The sequence below is a fragment of the Chiloscyllium plagiosum genome, chromosome 34, assembly GCF_004010195.1.
Source record: "Chiloscyllium plagiosum isolate BGI_BamShark_2017 chromosome 34, ASM401019v2, whole genome shotgun sequence".
In the NCBI taxonomy this organism is placed as follows: Eukaryota; Metazoa; Chordata; class Chondrichthyes; order Orectolobiformes; family Hemiscylliidae; genus Chiloscyllium; species Chiloscyllium plagiosum.
This window is the reverse complement of record NC_057743.1, coordinates 27,713,033-27,731,445: the sequence shown is the minus strand read 5'-3', so window position 1 is coordinate 27,731,445 and position 18,413 is coordinate 27,713,033. Positions and strand designations below refer to the sequence as shown.

The following is an 18,413-nucleotide window of genomic DNA, read 5'->3' as shown; positions in this document are numbered from 1 at the left end:
AAATGTCTGCAATGAGATCAGAATTCCTGCTGCTTCCTCTCAGATCCATAGCTCACGAGGGCTCATATACACAATGCCAAATCAGGACACAAAAAGCAAAATGCTGCAGTCGTCAAGTCATATAGCACAGAAACAGACCCTTCGGTCCAACCACTCCATGCCAAACATGATCCCAAACTAAATTAGCCCCACCTGCCCGCTCTGAGCGCATATCCTTCCAAACCTTTCCTAATCATGTATTCATCCAAACATCTTTTAAACATTGTAATTGTTCCCATATCAACCACTTCCTCTAGAAATTCATTCCACATGTGAACTTCCCTCTGTGTAAAAGAAATCATGCTTCATGTCTTTTTAAATCTCTCTCCTCCCATATACTAGGGAAAAGACAACGATCATTCACTGTATCTATACCCCTCATTATTTTATAAGCTTCTAAGGTCTCCTCTCAAGCTCCTATGCTGCAGTGGAAAAATGTCCCAGCCTTTCTTTATAACTCAGAACTTCTATACTGGGCAACATCCTGGTAAATCTCTTTTGAACCCTCTTCAACTTAATAGTATCTTTCCTATAACTGGGTGACCAGAAGAGGCCTCACAATGTTTTTTTAGATTAGATTAGATTACTTACAATGTGGAAACAGGCCCTTCGGCCCAACAAGTCCACACCGCCCCGCTGAAGCGTAACCCACCCATACCCCTACATCCACCCCTTACCTAACACTACGGGTAATTTAGCATGGCCAATTCACCTGACCTGCACATCTTTGGACTGCACCCGGAGGAAACCCACGCAGACACAGGGAAAATGTGCAAACTCCACACAGTCAGTCGCCTGAGGCGGGAATTGAACCCGGGTCTCTGGCGCTGTGAGGCAGCAGTGCTAACCACTGTGCCACCGTGCCGCCCACAGTGAAGTTCTGTACAACTTCAACATAACTTCCAACTCTTATACTCAAAGGTCTGAGTAATGAAGGCAAGCATGACTAACGCCTTTTTAACCACCCTGTCTGTGACGCACACTTCCCCTTAGGTACCTCTGTTCTATGACATTACCCAAGGCCCTACGATTAATCGTATAACCGCTACTCTTGTTTGTTGTACTAAAACATAATACTTTGCATTTATCCAGATTGAACTCCATCTGCATTTTTCAGCTTATTGACTCATTTGGTCAAGCTAACTCTGTTATCTTGTAGAACCTTCTTCACTGTCCACTGTGCCATCAATTTTGATGTCGTCCACAAACTTACTAATCATGCCTTCTATATTCTGAAAATCATTTACATAAACAAACAGAAAATACTTTAATTATTCAGCAAGTCAGATAGCATCTGTGAAGAGGAAAACAAAGTTAGCATTCCAGGTCAATGACGTTGCATCTGAATAGTTTTGAATGAAGATCACAGATGAGAAATGTTAACTCGTTCTCCCTGCACAGAACTGCCTGAACTGCTGAGTATTTCCAACATTCTCAGTTAAAAGATGACAACTTGGAAGAGATAACTGCTTTCAGCCATCATATTTGACTGGTGTCAAAGTCAAGTTGTCTGCACATTTTAATATATTGAAGAACTTCATTTGGTCACTTATTTGACCCAGTACTCAACAGTTTAATACAACATTAAATTATTCTTCATGACCCATTTGAAAGGATACTCAGTAATGGTGAATGGTTATTTTCCAGACTGGGGAAGATATACAAGTGCATGCTCTTCGGGGTGGTGATAGGACTAAAGCACCACCTGATATATATCAATGACCTTGACTCTGAGGTATCAGACACAATTTTAAAATATGCCAATGAAGTATTGTGAAATGTGAAAAATGACATCCCAGATCCAATCCTCCAACTCGGCACCACCCTCTTGATCTGTCCTACCTGTCCAACGCCACCCATGTGCATCTACCTATTGCCTTCTCAATTACATTCCCCACAGGCCTGGCCCCACTCATCCTCCCCCACATTCTTGATGAAGGGCTTACGCCCAAAATATTGATTCTCTTGCTTCTCGGATGCTGCCTGACATGCTGTGCTTTTCCACTGCCACACTTTTTGACTCTGATTTCAATCATCTGCAGTTCCCACTTTGTCCTATAGATGCAGAGGGGTCAGAGACAGACTGGTTGAATGGGCAGACAGTTGGATGATGATATTTCATAATAAAAAGTGCAAAGTTTGATAGGAAGACGACAGAGCGGCAAATTGAAATAAAGGGTACAATTTTAAAAGAGGTGCAAGAACAGAGAGACCTGGAGACATTAGCATTGAGAAAGTGATTAATAAGACACGCAAGGACCTTTGGTGTTTAAATTGAGGCATAAAGTGTAAAAGCAATGCTATTATGAAATACTTTTATAAAACACTGAACACCAATTTGGCTTCAATTGCAGCATTGCACCCAATTCTGGGCACTACATTTATGTTGACTTCAATGACATCAGACAGGTTGTAGAAAAGAATGGTTCCAGGTAGTGAGGAACTTCAGTTATGCATAAGCTCTTCATCAGGAATGTGGGTGGGGAGGGAAGGGACTGAGAGATAAATAGGGGGGTGGGGCTGGGAGTAAGGTAGCTAGGAAGGCATATGGCGATGGGGTGTTTGGTGAGTGTGTCCCAGAGATGTTCCTGAAAACGTACCACAAGTTGGCATTCTGTCTCCCCAATGTAGAGGAGACCACATTGAGAGCAACAGACACAGATGTTTGGATGTGCAGGAAAATCTCCTGGATGTGGAAGGATGTTTTGGGGCCTTGGGTGATGGGGGAGGTGTGGGCACAGGTTTTACACCTCTTGCGGTGGCAAGGGAAGGTGCCAGGAGTGGAGAGTGGGTTGGACCTAACAAGGAAGTTGTGAAGGGAATGGTTTCTGCTGAATGCTGATAGGGGTGGGGATGGAAATATATCGCTCATGGGGAGGGGGGGGGGGAATTGCTCCTCCTGGGAGCAGATACAGCAGAGGCATTGGGAGTAAGGGATAGGGTTTTTTTTTGGGGGTGGGGGTAGACAAGGTAGCTGTGGGAGTTGGTGGGTTTGAAGTAAATGTCCGTTGATTCGGTCGTCAGAGAGGTCCAGGAAGGGGAGGGTGGTGTCCGAGACAGAAAGGTGTATTTGAGGTCATGGTAGAAGGTGTTTGTGAAGTTGATGAACTGTTCAACCTCCTTGTGGGAGCTCGTGGTAGTGCTGATACAGTCATCTATGTAGCGGAGGAAAAGGTGGGGAATGGTGCCAGTATAACTGCAGAAGATGGACTGTTTCACGTATCCAACAAAGAGGCAGGCATAGCTGGGGCCCATGCGGGTGTGCTTGGCTACCCTTTTGGTCTGAAAGAAGTGGGAGGATTCGAAGGAGAAGTTGTTGAGGGTGAGGACCAGTTCCGTCAATCGAATGAGTGTGTCGGTGGATGGGTACTGGTTGGGTCAGCAGGAGAGGTAGAAACGGAGTGCTTGGAATCCTTCACCATGGCAGATGGCCATGTACAGGAACTGGATGTCCATGGTAAAGATGAGGCACTGGGGGCTAGGGAATTGAATGGACATAAAAGGCTGACAAAAACTGTTGAGGAAAAGAATGTGCCTTTTCCAAAATGCTTGAAAAAATTGGAATAAAATATTTGAACTTGGAACCATATGTTGAGGCAAGATAATAACAAGATACCTTTGGGAGTGTGAAATTATGGCTCACCCCACAAGAGAGAATATGCGAGAAGGTTAATTATTCAGGAAAGAAAATGATAATCAGAGGAGTGAAGGTGTAGTTTTATATGATTCAGGTGTCAAGACAGTGCATTTTGGTTGGCACGCTATAGCCAGCATGCTCTATAGAGGCTGCAGAGTAGATCAAGCTTGATTGAAAGTGTAAAATAGATGTGCGAAGTGGAAAAGACAGAAAAGCTAGAGTTATATACTTGAGGGAGCAACTGGCTAAAATGGAAGATTGCATGGAGGTACTCAATACAATAAACAGCATTGACAAGACAAATCCAGAAGGTTATTCACAACTAGTCTAACTGATAATAATTAGAGGATGCAAATTTTAAAATAGCTTTGTTTATTCATACTGCAATTTATGCCTGAAACAACCTAACTAGTAAAGGAGTGCAAGTGAAAGAAACAGCAGTATTCAATACGCAGTTCAACAGTATGCTAGACCAGACGAACTGATAAACCAAAGGACAAGATGAAGGGCCAAAAGGCCTTTATAATATCATTTTCCTTAGTTTATGCATGTAAGGGCAAGTTTTATAAATACATAAGTAAGATGTAAGTGATCGTACTGTAATTATTAAATGACTTACAACATTTAAAAGGCATCTGGATGGGTATATGAACATGAAGGGTTTCGAGGATACGGGCCAAATGGTGGCAAATGGGACTAGATTTGTTTTGGATATCTGGTCAGCATGGACAACTTAGTCTGAAGGGTCTGTATCCATGCTGTACATCACTATCACTCTAGGACTCTAAACGAGTGGCAAGAGGCTTGTGTGAAGCATGAACGCTGCATAAATCAGTTGAGCTGAACAATCCATTCCTGCACTGTAAATTTTGTGATAATGTTTTAGGCAATAAATCTCATGTCTGGTACATTAGTAGTTAATGGAAGCTTTTTGGCCTCCTGAGGGATGGATAAGAATATAACCCAGGACATTGAAAGCTATAAAAACACAACTCAAGTCTTTGTTTAAAAAGCAAAATGCTTTTGTGAAGACCTGGGACCAAATCATAGAAAATTACTTGGAGGGAATGTAAATTGCTGGCCAAACTCTTCTTGATGTGAATCATTCAGCAAGCAAGAGAGTCCATCAAGTCAGCTTCCATGAACATTTCTGCAATTTATTTTGAAGAAACTTTTTCACTTTCCTATATGCTAATTTCAATTCTGCATAAGCAAACCTTTTACATGTATCACAAATAGTTGTAACATCGACACACAAGTCAGGCAAGATTTTCCACTTCTGTATACTACAGAATACAATTAAGGGCAACAACTCAGCTGAAATAAATATGAGCCATTTATGGAGCATTCACTAATGGTGCCAAGTGTTAGTGGTTTTGTTTGAATATGGGTATAAATGTAGGGTCTTCTTGGAAATGTACCACAGCATGCTTGATTAAAAATGTAATGCGTGCACGTTTTCTACATAATGGTCAAGCTTTGCATTTACTGATGGGATAGAAGTTTAAAAAAGATGAATAAATGGAACAGATCATATAGATACATAGGAGTAGGCAGCCTATGTTTGCAAATTTAAGAATTGGATAGATATTTAACACAGTAAATGATAGTTTTCTAACTCTTGTGCCTCCCTATGTTATTTTACAAATTTAGAACTGGCCAGATCAACTGCAAAGAATTATTTAGATTCTGCATACTAATTTAACTCCCTTTAACATTATAAACTTCCAGGTATCATTATTATATCCAATATTTAACCCATGGTATCTTGATTATGGAACACAAATGACTAAATATTTCTAAAATTCCTACCTTAAGACGCTCTAACCAGTCATTGTATGCATCCACCAACCAAGGGCGTGCTGTGAAATACAGAAATATACACCTCTGTTAGTTAATTAAATCAAATTCTTCACAAATGGACTCCCACTGTTTATTAAAGGGAAACTTCAGCATCAGACCAAGTATTGTGGCAACAATGACAATCTCTAACATCAGTCTCAAGGACAAAAAGGAAGTGGTAATCCTCATACAAGGAGATACTTTGGCAGGAGTCAGGAGCTCCGCCAGAAAGATTAAATTGATTTATCTTGGCAAAGATGCACACCGTACTAATAGTCTATACATTTTTTTGAAGGGATTTGGATGGGTGAGTGGGGCATTGAGATGATTTAACTTTGTAGTGGAGAGGTTAATTGAATTAGGATAGAATCCTTCTTTTCCATCTCTATCTAGACCCCTCCTTGCAATTCTGTTTCAAATTCACCTGTGGCACATGGATATCGCTGGCTGGGCCTGCACTTACTGCCTGTCGCTAGCTGCCCTTGAGAAGGTGGTGGTGAGCTAATGCAGTCCATTTGCTGTAAGTAGATTCACAATGCCATTTGGGAGGGAATTCCAGGATTTTGACCCAGCAAAGGAATGTTGATATATTCCTAATGGCGAGTAGCATGAGATGCAGGTGGTGGTGTACTCACATATTTGCTGCCCATGTCCTTCGAGATGGAAGTGATCATGGGTTTGGAAGTTTGGAGGACCTTTGGTGAATTCATGCAGTGCGTCTTGTAGATAGCAAACATTGCTGCAACTGAACTGGTGAAGTGACTCAATCAAGCAACTGCTTTGCACTGAATGGTGTCAGATTTCTTGAGTGTTCTTGGAGCTGCACATCCAGGGAAGTGAAGAGTATTCCATCACACTCCTGATTTGTACTTTGTAGATGGTAAACAGGCTTTGGGGAGTCAGGAGATGAGTTACTCTAACCTGCTCTTTTACTTATATGGCAAGTCCAGTTCAGTTTCTGGTCAATGAAGACCTCCCAGAATGTTGATATTGGGGGATTCAGTGATGGTTATGCCACTTGTCCAAGTCTTGTTGCATTTGGACATAGACTGCTTCAGAATGAGGAGTTGCAAATGGTGGCAAACACTGAAATCTACGGCAAACATCCCCACTTCTGAACTTACAATGGAGGGAAGCTCATTGATGAAGCAGCTAAGGTGGTTGGGTCTAGAACCCGACCCTGAGGAACACCTGCAGAGATATTCTGGACTGGGATGAGGGACACAACTATATTTTCTATGTGCCAGATATGACTCCAACCAGCAGAGAGATTTCCTCTAATGCCCATTGACTCCAATTTTGCTCAGGCTCCTGGATGGTACACTTGATCACATGTGACCTTGACGTCAAGGGCTGTCACTCTCATCTCACCTCTGGAAAATCAGCTCTTTTGGCCATGTTTGAACCGAGACTATAATATGGTCAGAAGCTGAGTGGCCCTGGTGGAACCCAAACTGGGAGTCAGAGAGCAGGTTATTGCTGAGCAAATGCTACTTGATAGCACTATTGATGACACCTTCCATCACTTTACTGATGACTGACTGACGTGGTAGAAATTGTTTTGCTTTTTGCGTGCAGGATGTACCTGGGCAATTTTCCACATTGTCGGGTAGATGCCAATATTGTAGCTATATTGAAACAGCTTGGCTCCGGGCTCGACAAGTTTTGGGGCACCAATTTTCAATGCTATTGCCGGAATATTGACAAGGCAGTATCCACGGCCTCCAACCATTCCTAGATATCAGGTTCAGTGAATTGAATTAGCTGAGGATTGGCAACTGTGATGCTGTGGACCTCTGGAGAAGGTCAAGATGGATCTGGCTGAAGTTTACTGTGAATGTTTCAGCCTCATGTTTTGCACTAATGTGCTGGGTTCTCCCATCACCAAAGATGGTGTTATTTGTGGAGCTGCCTCCTCTGTAAAGTTGTTTGACTGTCCACCACTATTCACAACTGGACAGCTTTGATCTAATCTGCTGGTTGTTGGTTTGTTTAGTTCAGTCTCTCTGCTTATGCTCTTTGGCATGGAAATATTCCTGTTTTGTAACTTCACCAGACTGAAAGCTAATTTGTAAGCTCCTAATTTAATATGGCTTCCTGTGCTCTGTATTGAACCAGGGTTGATCTCCTCCCTTGATGGCAATACCCATGGGAGACACAATAGGCCATGAGGTCGCAGATTGTGTCAGAATTTGATTCTACTGGTGCTGATGGTCCACATGGATCCCAGTCTTGAGTTGCTAGATCTGTTGAAGTCTGTCGCATTTAGCACAGTAATAATGCCACATACGATGCAAGATATTATTAGTGTGAAGTTATGACTTTGTGTCCATAAGGACTGGGCGTGGTCACTCTTACTAATACTGTCATAAACAGTTGCATCTGTAGCAGGCAGATTGGATGAGGTGAGGAAGAGGTGAAGTATGTTTCTCCCACTGGTTGCTTCCCTCACCATCTGCTGCAGACATAGTCTGGCAGCAATATCCTTTTGGACCTAACCAGCTTGGTCAGTAATGATGCTGCCAGGCCACTCTTGATGGTGGGCATTGAAATCCCCCAAAATGTTGAAGAATTACTACTTGAAATGAGTATGCTGGTGAGCAAACATTACCCATGAAATTGTACTGCAGAGTGATGCAGCCATTTCTGGAGCATTTGGGGAGGCAGGTAGGCTAAAGTGAAGATTACTAGATTAGTAAGTAATTTAAATAATTGAATTTAGATTTCAATTAATTTAGAGATTCCCCTAATATCTAAAGTCAATCCCTGGCACAAAGGATACCAATCTCATTTGCAGATTTGAAAAACTTTAATTTTGTACAATGCCTCATGGCACCTTACCTTGTAAGCGCTTTTTTGCTTCTTCAAAGCCAAATGCTGAATTTGTTTCAAGGACACTAAATGTGGGGGGGAAAAACATGATTTACCACAACAGGTACATTGTAACCAGAAAATGTTTTTCAAGAGAATATCCAAATGTTGTTCCTGGAATATGGCAAGGCAGTGCTTTTCTATCATCAGAACTTGTATTTGTATGTACAAACAGCATCTAATCTGACAGTGAGCCAGCTTCTGTTCTTTGTTGGTGCTTAATTTACCAACAGTTCCCAAGACTGCAACAGAAATCAAATCCCATGGGCCAGGGTTCCTGCTGCTGATTGCTGTGACATTACCCCTGCTGCGAAAGTCACAGGATAGATGACAAATTATGTCAAAATTGATGCCTCCTTTCACCCCACAGTCAAAAAGACTGCAGAACATCTATAGTCAGACATTAAGACATTAAGAATGCCTACAAGCAAATGCTGAACAGCGACAAATGTCCAAGATCTCAAAAAATGGAAACAAAATAATTGCGAGTAAAAGAACAGCCTGTATTATGTCAGTAGAAAACTAACTCACTGAAACCTCTTGCTCTCCAAGAAGTCGGATGACACCAGCTGGAACTTAGGTCGCAAAGGTGAAACCTGAACCAACCAGCATCGAGGTAATTATGGACAAAAATTTATTAAAAACTTGAGCACAAGACAGCACTTCAAGAAACAAATCTTCCTCTATTCTTCAAAATTTTGCAAATTAATTAAAGTATGACAGAGTTCAACAATGCACTCTTTCCAACTTACTCTGAAACAGCTTTGGCTCCCCAGTCAAAGACATTTCCTGCCAAGAGACCTTTCACTAGTGCAAACTGCCGCTCCTCCATGCTAAGTGACTCCAAAGCCTGCACAACCTTCTGAAAATGTTTCAATGCTATGTCATTCTCCCTCTGTTTCACCTGCAAAACAGTAAGTGAACATAACTGCAATCAAACATTAAGAAACACCAGCAGAGACATAAAATGCTCAAGATCAGCCAACACTGGGAAAGATATATGGACCGCAAACAGGCTAATTTGATAATCACAAACAAGTTACAGTCAACACCAGAAGTGGGACATATATCAGGGCTGCGGCAGATGTTGCTCATGTTTTGTGCCAAGAACCACTAAACATTAATGAATTCTCACTTGGAATACTCCAAAGCACATCTGTACCCACATCTGTTTACCAGATACAACAACAAGTAACATGCATTTCCCTTGACTAAAATAGAATATCCTTTGTCAGGAATTAGCATGTGCTTTATTGTATACTTCAGGACTTCAAATGGAAAAATTTCTGGCTGGAACAGCTGCTCCTTTTTGGAGGTATTTTAGGTGCTGGAGGTGATTTCCTCAAATTCCAAGAGCAACAATTACTGTTTTATATGCTGTTGCATTGTTTTGGAACTTTGGAAAATAATTCAAAACAACAGCAGTTTTAAAAGGGAGAAAAACAGACAAATGAAGCACATGGTGAGGTCAGTGCAGGAGAGGGAGAGAGAGAGAGAGAGAGAGAGAGAGAGAGAGAAAAAGAAACTGACACCAGAGTGAACCTGCACAGTACTGCCTTTACTGTTTGAATTCATGTATCATTGGACATCGGAGTGCGTCTGGGAAAATTAACAAACAGTGAAATTCGTAACTGATCTTGGAGGAACTGTGTGGACGAAGTTCACAGCACAGAATCAGGTAAGTTAATTATTTTAAGTGGTGTACAGAAAGTCTGTAGTAGTGCGTAGAGTGGGTTCTTTCTTGATTATGTATTTTTGAGATATGTCTCTTCATTAAACTTAAAATATATGCCGTAACTATTAATCAAACCTGGGGCAGTGTTTTGTAGAGGAATAAGACGGTGTTATTTTCTGGGTCTGTAGATTGTGAAGGAGCAAAAATGGCCTTTCATAGAGTGATATGTGCTTCTTGTCAGATGTGGGAGTTTAAAGAGAGTTTAAGGGTTACTGCAGATTATATCTGCAATAAATGCTGTTGGTTGCGAATCTTATCAGATCAAATGGATCGGTTGGAGAGACAGTTAGAAGCAAGAAGGAATTTAGGTGATGGATGGCAGTTATAGGAAGGGGGGAGCCTCAGACACAGTCACAGAGATGGGTTAACTCCAGGAAAGGTAAGAGAGGTAGGCACCCAGTGCAGGTGTGTTCTGTGGCTATACCCATTTCAAACAAGTATGCTGTTTTGGAAAATGTAGGTGGTGATGGATTCTCAGGAGAACGTCGCACAAACAGTCAAGTTTCTGGTATTGAGACTGGCTCTAATGTAATGAGGGGTACGTCGGGTTCCAAGAGATCAATTGTGTTAGGGGATTCTCTAGTCAAAGGTACAGACAGACGTTTCTGTGGCCAGCAGCGAAAAATCAGAATGGTGTGTTGCTTCCCTGGTGCCAGGGTCAAGGAGGTCTCAGAGAGGGTGCAGAATATTCTCAAGGAGGAGAGGGGCCAGCAAAAGGTCATTGTCCACATTGGAACCAACGACATAGGAAGAAAAAAGGTTGAGATTCTGAAGGGTGATTAGAGAGAGTTAGGTAGGAATTTAAAAGGAGATCCTCAAAAGTAGTAATATCTGGAATACTCCTGGTGCTATGAGCTAGTGAGGGCAGGAATAGGAGAATAGAGCAGATGAACGCATAGCTGAGGAGCTGGTGTATGGGAGAAGGATTCACATTTTTGGATCATTGGAATCTCTTTTGGGGTAGAAGTGACCTGTACAAGGACGGATTGCACCTAAATTGACAGGGGACTTATATACTGGCAGGAAAATTTGCTAGAGCTGCTCGGGACGATTTAAACTAGTAAGGTGGGGGGGGTGGCACCCAAGGAGATAGTGAGGAAAGAGACCAATCTGAGACTGGTACAGTTGAGAACAGAAGTGAGTCAAACAGTTAGGGCAGGCAGGGACAAGGTAAGACTAATAAATTAAACTGCATTTATTTCAATGCAAGGGGCCTAACGGGGAAGGCAGATGAACTCAGGGCATGGTTAGGAACATGGGACCGGGATATCATAGCAATTACAGAAGCATGGCTCAGGGATGGGCAGGACTGGCAGCTTAATGTTCCAGGATACAAATGCTACAGGAAGGATTGAAAGGGAGGCGAGAGAGGAGGGGGAATGGATAGCATTACAGCTGTGCTGAGGGATGATATCCCTGGAAATACATCCAGGGAAGTTATTTGGGTGGAACTGAGAAATAAGCAAGGGATGATCACCTTATTGGGATTGTACTACAGACCCCCGAATAGTCAGAGGGAAATTGAGAAACAAACTTGTAAGGAGATCTCAGTTATCTGTAAGAATGGTTATGGTAGGGGATTTTAACTTTCCAAACATAAACTGGGACTGCCATAGTGTTAAGGGTTTAGGAGGAGGGGAATTTGTTAAGTGTGTATAATACAATTTTCTGATTCAGTGTGTGGATGTACCTACAAGAGAAGGTGCAAAACTTGACCTACTCTTGGGAAATAAGGCAGGGCAGGTGACTGAGGTGTCAGTGGGGGAGCACTTTGGGGCCAGCGACCATAATTCCATTAGATTTAAAATAGTGATGGAAAAGGATAGACCAGATCTAAAAGTTGAAGTGCTAAATTGGACGAAGGCCAATTTTGACGGTATTAGGCAAGAACTTTCAAAAGCTGATTGGGGGCAGCTGTTTGCAGGGAAAGGGATGGCTGGAAAATGTGAAGCCTTCAGGAATGAGATAACAAGAATCCAGAGAAAGTATATTCCTGTAAGGGTGAAAGGAAAGGCCGGTAGGTATAGAGAATGCTGGATGACCAAAGAAATTGAGGGTTTGGTTAAGGAAAAGAAGGAAGCATATGTAAGGTATAGACAGGATAGATCGAGTGAATCCTTAGAAGATTATAAAGGCAGTAGGAGTATACTTAAGAGGGAAAAAAGGGGACATGAGATAGCTTTGGCAAATAGAATTAAAGAGAATCCAAATTTTACAAATACATTAAGGATAAAAGGCTAACTTGGGAGAGAATAGGGCCCCTCAAAGATCAGCAAGGCAGCCTTTTTGTGGGGCTGCAGGAGATGGGGAGATACTAACCGAATATTTTGCATCATTGCTTACTGTGGAGAAGGACATGGAAGATATAGAATGTATGGAAATAGATGGTGACACTTTGCAAAATGTCCATATTACAGAGGAGGAAGTGCTGGATGTCTTGAAACACAAAGGTGGATAAATCCCAAGGACCTGATCGGGGTACCCGAGAACTCTGTGGGAAGCTAGAGAAGTGTTTGCTGGGCCTCTTGCTGAGATATTTGTATCATCGACAGTCACAGGTGAGGTGCCAGAAGACTGGAGGTTGGCTAACGTGGTGCCACTGTTTAAGAAGGGCGGTAAGGACAAGCCAGGGAACTATAGACCAGTGAGCCTGACATCGGTGGTAGCAAGTTGTTGGAGGGAATCTTGAGGGACAGGAGGTACATGTATTTGGAAAGGCAAGAACTGATTAGGGATAGTCAACATGGCTTTGTGTGTGGGAAATCATGTCTCACAAACTTGATTGAGTTTTTTGAAGTAACAAAGAAGATTGATGAGGGCAGAACAGTAGATGTGATCTAAATGGACTTCAGTAAGGCAATTGACAAGGTTCCCCTGGGAGACTGGTTAGCAAGGTTAGATCTCACAGAATACAGGGAGAACTAGCCATTTCAATACAGAACTGGCTCAAAAGGTAGAAGGCGGAGGGTGGTGGTGGAGGGTTGTTTTTCAGACTAGAGGCCTGGACCAGTGGAGTGCCACAAGGGTCGGTGCTGGGTCCTCTACATTTTGTCATTTACGTAAATGATTTGGATGTGAGCAGAAGAGGTACATTAGTAAGTTTGCAGATGACACCAAAATTGGAGGTGTAGTGGACAGCGAAGAGGGTTACCTCAGATTACAACAGATTCGTGAACAGATGAGCCAATGGGCTGAGAAATGGCAGATGGAGTTTAATTCAGATAAATGCGAGGTGCTGCATTTTGGGAAAGCAAATCTTAGCAGGACTTATACACTTAATGGTAAGGTCACATTGGTCAGACCACTGTTGGAATACTGCGTGCAATTCTGGTCTCCTTCCTACCGGAAAGATGTTGTGAAACTTGAAAGGGTTCAGAAAAGATTTATAAGGATGTTGCCAGGGTTGGAGGATTTGAGATATAGGGAGAGACTGTACAGGCTGGGGCTGTTTTGCCTGGAGCGTCGGACGCTGAGGAGTGGCCTTATAGAGGTTTACAAAATCACAAGGGGCATGGATACGATAAATAGACAAAGTCTTTTCCCTGGGGTCGGGGAGTCCAGAACTAGAGGGCATAGGTTTAGGGTGAGAGGGGAAAGATATAAAAGAGACCTAAGGGGCAACGTTTTCACACAGAGGGTGGTACGTGTATGGAGTGAGCTGCCAGAGGAAGTGGTGGAGGCTGGTACGTTTGCAACATTTAAAAGGCATTTGGATGGGTATATGAATAGGAAAAGTTTGGAGGGATATGAGCCAGGTGCTGGCAGGTGGGACTAGAATGGGTTGGGATATCTGGTCAGCATGGACGGGTTGGACTGAAGGGTCTGTTTCCATGCTGTACATCTCTTTGACTCTATGACTCTATAACAAAGATAGGAATTGAGCTAAGTCTGTGATTTGGACTATAACTTTCCCAACAACTTGAACAGAAGTATAAATAAAACAAGAGCAAAATAAAAGAGTAAACTACATCGCATTTAATTTCTAACTCCTAGATAACAACAACGATTGCAATATCCAGTTAATTTTCCAGTAATAATGAATCCAAACCAGTGCATGTGATGCAGGAGTTATTGTGGAAGCACTGTCTTCCTACACACAGGTTTTTCTCTCCACATTAATGACATCTGAATACTGCTGCAGGGTTGGGTGCAGGAATATAGAAAAAATAAGTAAATTATATTTCATTGCATCTTTTATGACCCCAAGAGCTCTTCACAACTAATTTGTTACTTTTGATTTGCAACCACTAATGGCAGGCAGAGAACTATAACAGTTTCAAAGCAATAATGTTATAGTGGCCAGACGAGGAATGAGATAAATGACAAGATTATCAGTTTTAATGATTTTAGTTGCGGGATAGTACTGTACTGGCCAGCACAAAATGAGGACTCTTCTGCTGTACTTCTAAGTCTGTCCTAGGAGGATAGATAAGGCATCCATTTAACTCAATTAAAGATGCCACTTTTTCCATTCTGCACTTAAGTAACTGCACTTAAGTGTCAGCACAGGTTAGGTGGTCAAGCAACTGAAGTGGAATTTGAACTCAGAACCTAAGTGGAATTTGAACCCCAACTTAAGGTGACAGTGTTCTTCCACAGGATAAAATAAACCTACTGAATCCTTTCAAGCTCAAACCTGGAAAAAATAAATTGAAGCTGTCTCCACATCAACTGGATCCAAACAACAACTGTTGATAGGGAAGAAATGTATCTCTAGTTCCAGTTAAGATTCAGATTGGGTCAAATAAAATATAAGGTGACTGAATAAAAGTGTTAGTTATACTAGGGCCTCAAAAAGACATCATATTCCAAGTCAGAATGGGGATGATTGGATAACTCCCCATCAATATCCATGGGATTGATTTTACACTTACGATTTTTATCTAACTATCTTCTGCTCACCGCCTGCTGCTGCAGAATTAATTTTGATATCATTGAGAGTCATTGCTTTAGTGTGTACAGACTCATTAAACAGACTCCGCAGATTGTTTGATGCAATGCACTACTTAACTGATTGCTGAATAAAAGGCCTAACTTGTTGCAAAATAGAATGCTTTCTGCACACTCTGCCACAAGTTCTAATTCATTAGCTGACATGGTGACATTAATACATATTAAACATAAAGCACCAGTATCTTGGAACCAGTTGGCCCTCCATGGACCCAACACATTTGATTGCAACGTTATTCACCTCGAGTAATTTTCAAGACATTTTTGAAGAACACATCAAAATGAAAGTTCCATCTGCCAAAGGTGCACACAAGGCTGCAATTAACACTACTGTTTTATACAAGATTCTACAACTGCTTAGACTCTAGGGACAATAACACTGATTGAATGAATGTTTAAGTTTCAATCTGACAGGTTATTTTAAATACATGTAACAATGTTAAACTGTAATATTGTCAAGGGATATGGCGTGGGGGGGGGGGGGGTGAGATCAAGCAATTTAATCAGATCCTACATGCACTGGTTATTCCCCAAGTCAAGCAAGTAGATTAAAAGAATCCACCATTCATCTCTGCCATCCTTTATAACCATTTTGTCAGAGCCAAGGCCTTTCCTTTGATGGTATTTGCGATTGTTCCACATCCACTGCATTTGAATTTGAATTATTAATTTACTTTCGGTTTGTTTTTATTATCTTCGTGTTACTGCACCTTGCATTGCCAATTCTGTATTCAACTTTAACCTTGATGCATCCAGGAATTTGAAAATTATTTCTCATGATTTTGAGAGACATAACAGTCGGATTGCAGGGTTGGATAGGCTCACAATCTCAGGAGAAGGGAAGTGAGAAGTTGTGTACGTAGAAGCTTTTGGGTTTATTCTTCGGAAGGCTGGACTGTCAGGGATTGGAACAGGCAAGGAGACAGAAAACCACTGTGCCAAATACTGACATATCATTTATAATTTATCAAAAAGCGCACACTGTTATATATGCAAAAGTGTGTTTGTTCTTTTATCTTAGTGGCCTTCTTTTCAGAAAAGGCTAACTTTGATGAGCTGAGTGCAAATAATGTCATAGAGTACTTTTTTCAACATTGTCCCCTGGTTGCAGTTTATCACCATAATAAACTTGAAATATTTCAGGGGCTATTTAATCTCCAAATACACTTTAAACATCACAGGCCCCATTTTTCCATGATCAAAGCAACGCAAGGATCAAACACATTTGACAAAAGCTTTTTCTTCTAAACCAAATTACTGGTACTTCTTTTTTGAGGAAAAGTAAGGAAAGCAGGTGTGCCTACTTTTGAGTAAGGATCTGGAAAGTTGAATTCATTCAGACAATGCTCCCGTGTGTCCAACAAGCTTCTGACTGTTAGGGATCCGTATGCACTGAGAGAAAAACGGAAGTGAAGAAACATTTTCAGGATATACCAGGATAGCCAAAAGGTGTACAAGAATCTTTTTTTTAAAAAAGCAATCATAATGCTGCCCAAGGTTACTGCACCTTGCTGCTATGTCCAGTAGAAGGTGTAAATGCGAAGGGTGTGCAATAATAGATCAGGTTTAGCATTAATGCCTTCCATGTTTCATAGCCTGTTGACATTCATTCCCCAGGCTCCTCCAGCCATTTCTGTCATGCATTGGAAGGTTTCCCCACTTTGGATGCATCAAAAAATAGGTTTCTTTAAATAATGCATTTTAAAGTATAAAATTGTCACTGGAAAATGAAGATTTCCCACTTTAAGGGTTTTTGTTTAAATATTTCTCTATCTCTTTGGCAGCAATGAGTTATGCTTTTCAATAATAGCAATCCTGATTGGCCACAAGACTTCTATAACCACTTAATGATAGTAAATATAGGAACTGTTTGACTAAAAAAAAAAGATCATTTGAGTCTACCCTCTACATCCTGATAGTCAAGTGATATAAAACTAAATGGATTTGCTAAGCAGTCATGGCAATTATTCTCTATAATAAATCTACAACAGATTCAGACATGAGACAAGGAATGCCACACCCCACTGGAGAAGAGCCTTCAGAGCCACAGACCCAAAGTTACCTGTTTCACCCATACATAGTTCAAACACCAAAAATTGTTTACGCAGTACATAATAAAATATACTATTTCCTGAAAGAAATCAATCTAATTTGCAACTTGAATCAATTACAACCATCTTCCTCGGCTGTTTTCCTCTGAACACTACCAATGATTTACCATTCACTTGATGAAATAATGCTTCTGCAGATTAGTTCTGAATTTAATGCCTTTCGAGTGTAGGCTGTATCCTCTGGTGCTATTGCTCTGGATACGGTGAAGCAACTGGTAATGGCCAGCATTATCTATTCCTGAAAGCAAACAGATCAACTTCTCAACCTTCTCATTGCCAGTGGGGACATGCACAATTTACATATCATTCCTCATAATCAAATCCCTTCAATCATCCTGACTGCTCTCTTTTGTATCTTTTTAATGGCTAAAATATCTTACTTGCACTGTGGCAAACAGAACTGGACACAGTATCCAAGAATAGACACACGAAAGTGGCAAGATTGCCTCACTATTTCACTGGATTTATCATCCAGAAACAGGCTATTTGGCCCATCTGGTCTGGTCTTTACTGAAATTTATTCTCAGCTTAAGTTTCCTCCTATCTTACTTCCTCTAATCTCATCAGAATATCCTTTCGCATCTTTCTCTCTTAACTACTTGCTTCTGTTTACATACATTTGGAATCGTCTCAACTACTTCTTGTGATAGAAGGTTCCAGCTCAATGTGAACCATTAGTGATGTCTCAATATCTGATTAGTCATAAAGCCAGACATTTACATGTATTAAAGCAACATGATCCAGATGCTTGGAAGGGGAGATGTTGTCAACACTGAGCAACATTACAGAATTGTGAACTTCGTACATCTAGAATTACTTTGAATCCATTTAGAAACTGGACTTGGTCAAAACTCACAATGGTTGGTGCCTCAACGTCTGAAGTTTGTGCCTGTATTTCTGCCGGAATTTCTCTGCTCGCTCTGCAGCATCCAGTGATTGTGGTTGGCTAGCAACTGCTCGCTTTACTACCTGAAATGAGAAATAGAAAAACATGGATTCATACCAAAGCAGATTCTGTTAGCTGATCTAAAGAGGTGTCATAATACGGAGGAAGTGAGGACTGCAGATGCTGGAAATCAGATTTGAGTTGTTGTGGTTCTGTTCGCCGAGCTGGAAGTTTTTGTTGCAAACGTTTCGTCCCCTGGCTAGGCGACATCATCAGTGCTTGGGAGCCTCCTGCGAAGCGCTTCTTTGATGTTTCCTCCGGTGTTTATAGTGGCCTGTCCCT

At 41.4% G+C, this 18,413-nt stretch overlaps 1 protein-coding gene across 1 annotated transcript in view; it reads right to left on the bottom strand.

Moving 5' to 3' along the window:
- Positions 1-18,413, bottom strand: part of pank4 (pantothenate kinase 4 (inactive)) — a 58,959-nt gene that overhangs the window by 12,546 nt on the left and 28,000 nt on the right. The window contains exons 7-11 of the mRNA XM_043675421.1: positions 18,042-18,154; positions 16,379-16,466; positions 9,142-9,293; positions 8,360-8,415; positions 5,489-5,538 (exon numbers count right to left, since the gene is read on the bottom strand). Of these exons, the coding sequence (XP_043531356.1) occupies positions 5,489-5,538; positions 8,360-8,415; positions 9,142-9,293; positions 16,379-16,466; positions 18,042-18,154 (459 nt within the window). The remainder of the gene's footprint in view (positions 1-5,488; positions 5,539-8,359; positions 8,416-9,141; positions 9,294-16,378; positions 16,467-18,041; positions 18,155-18,413) is intronic.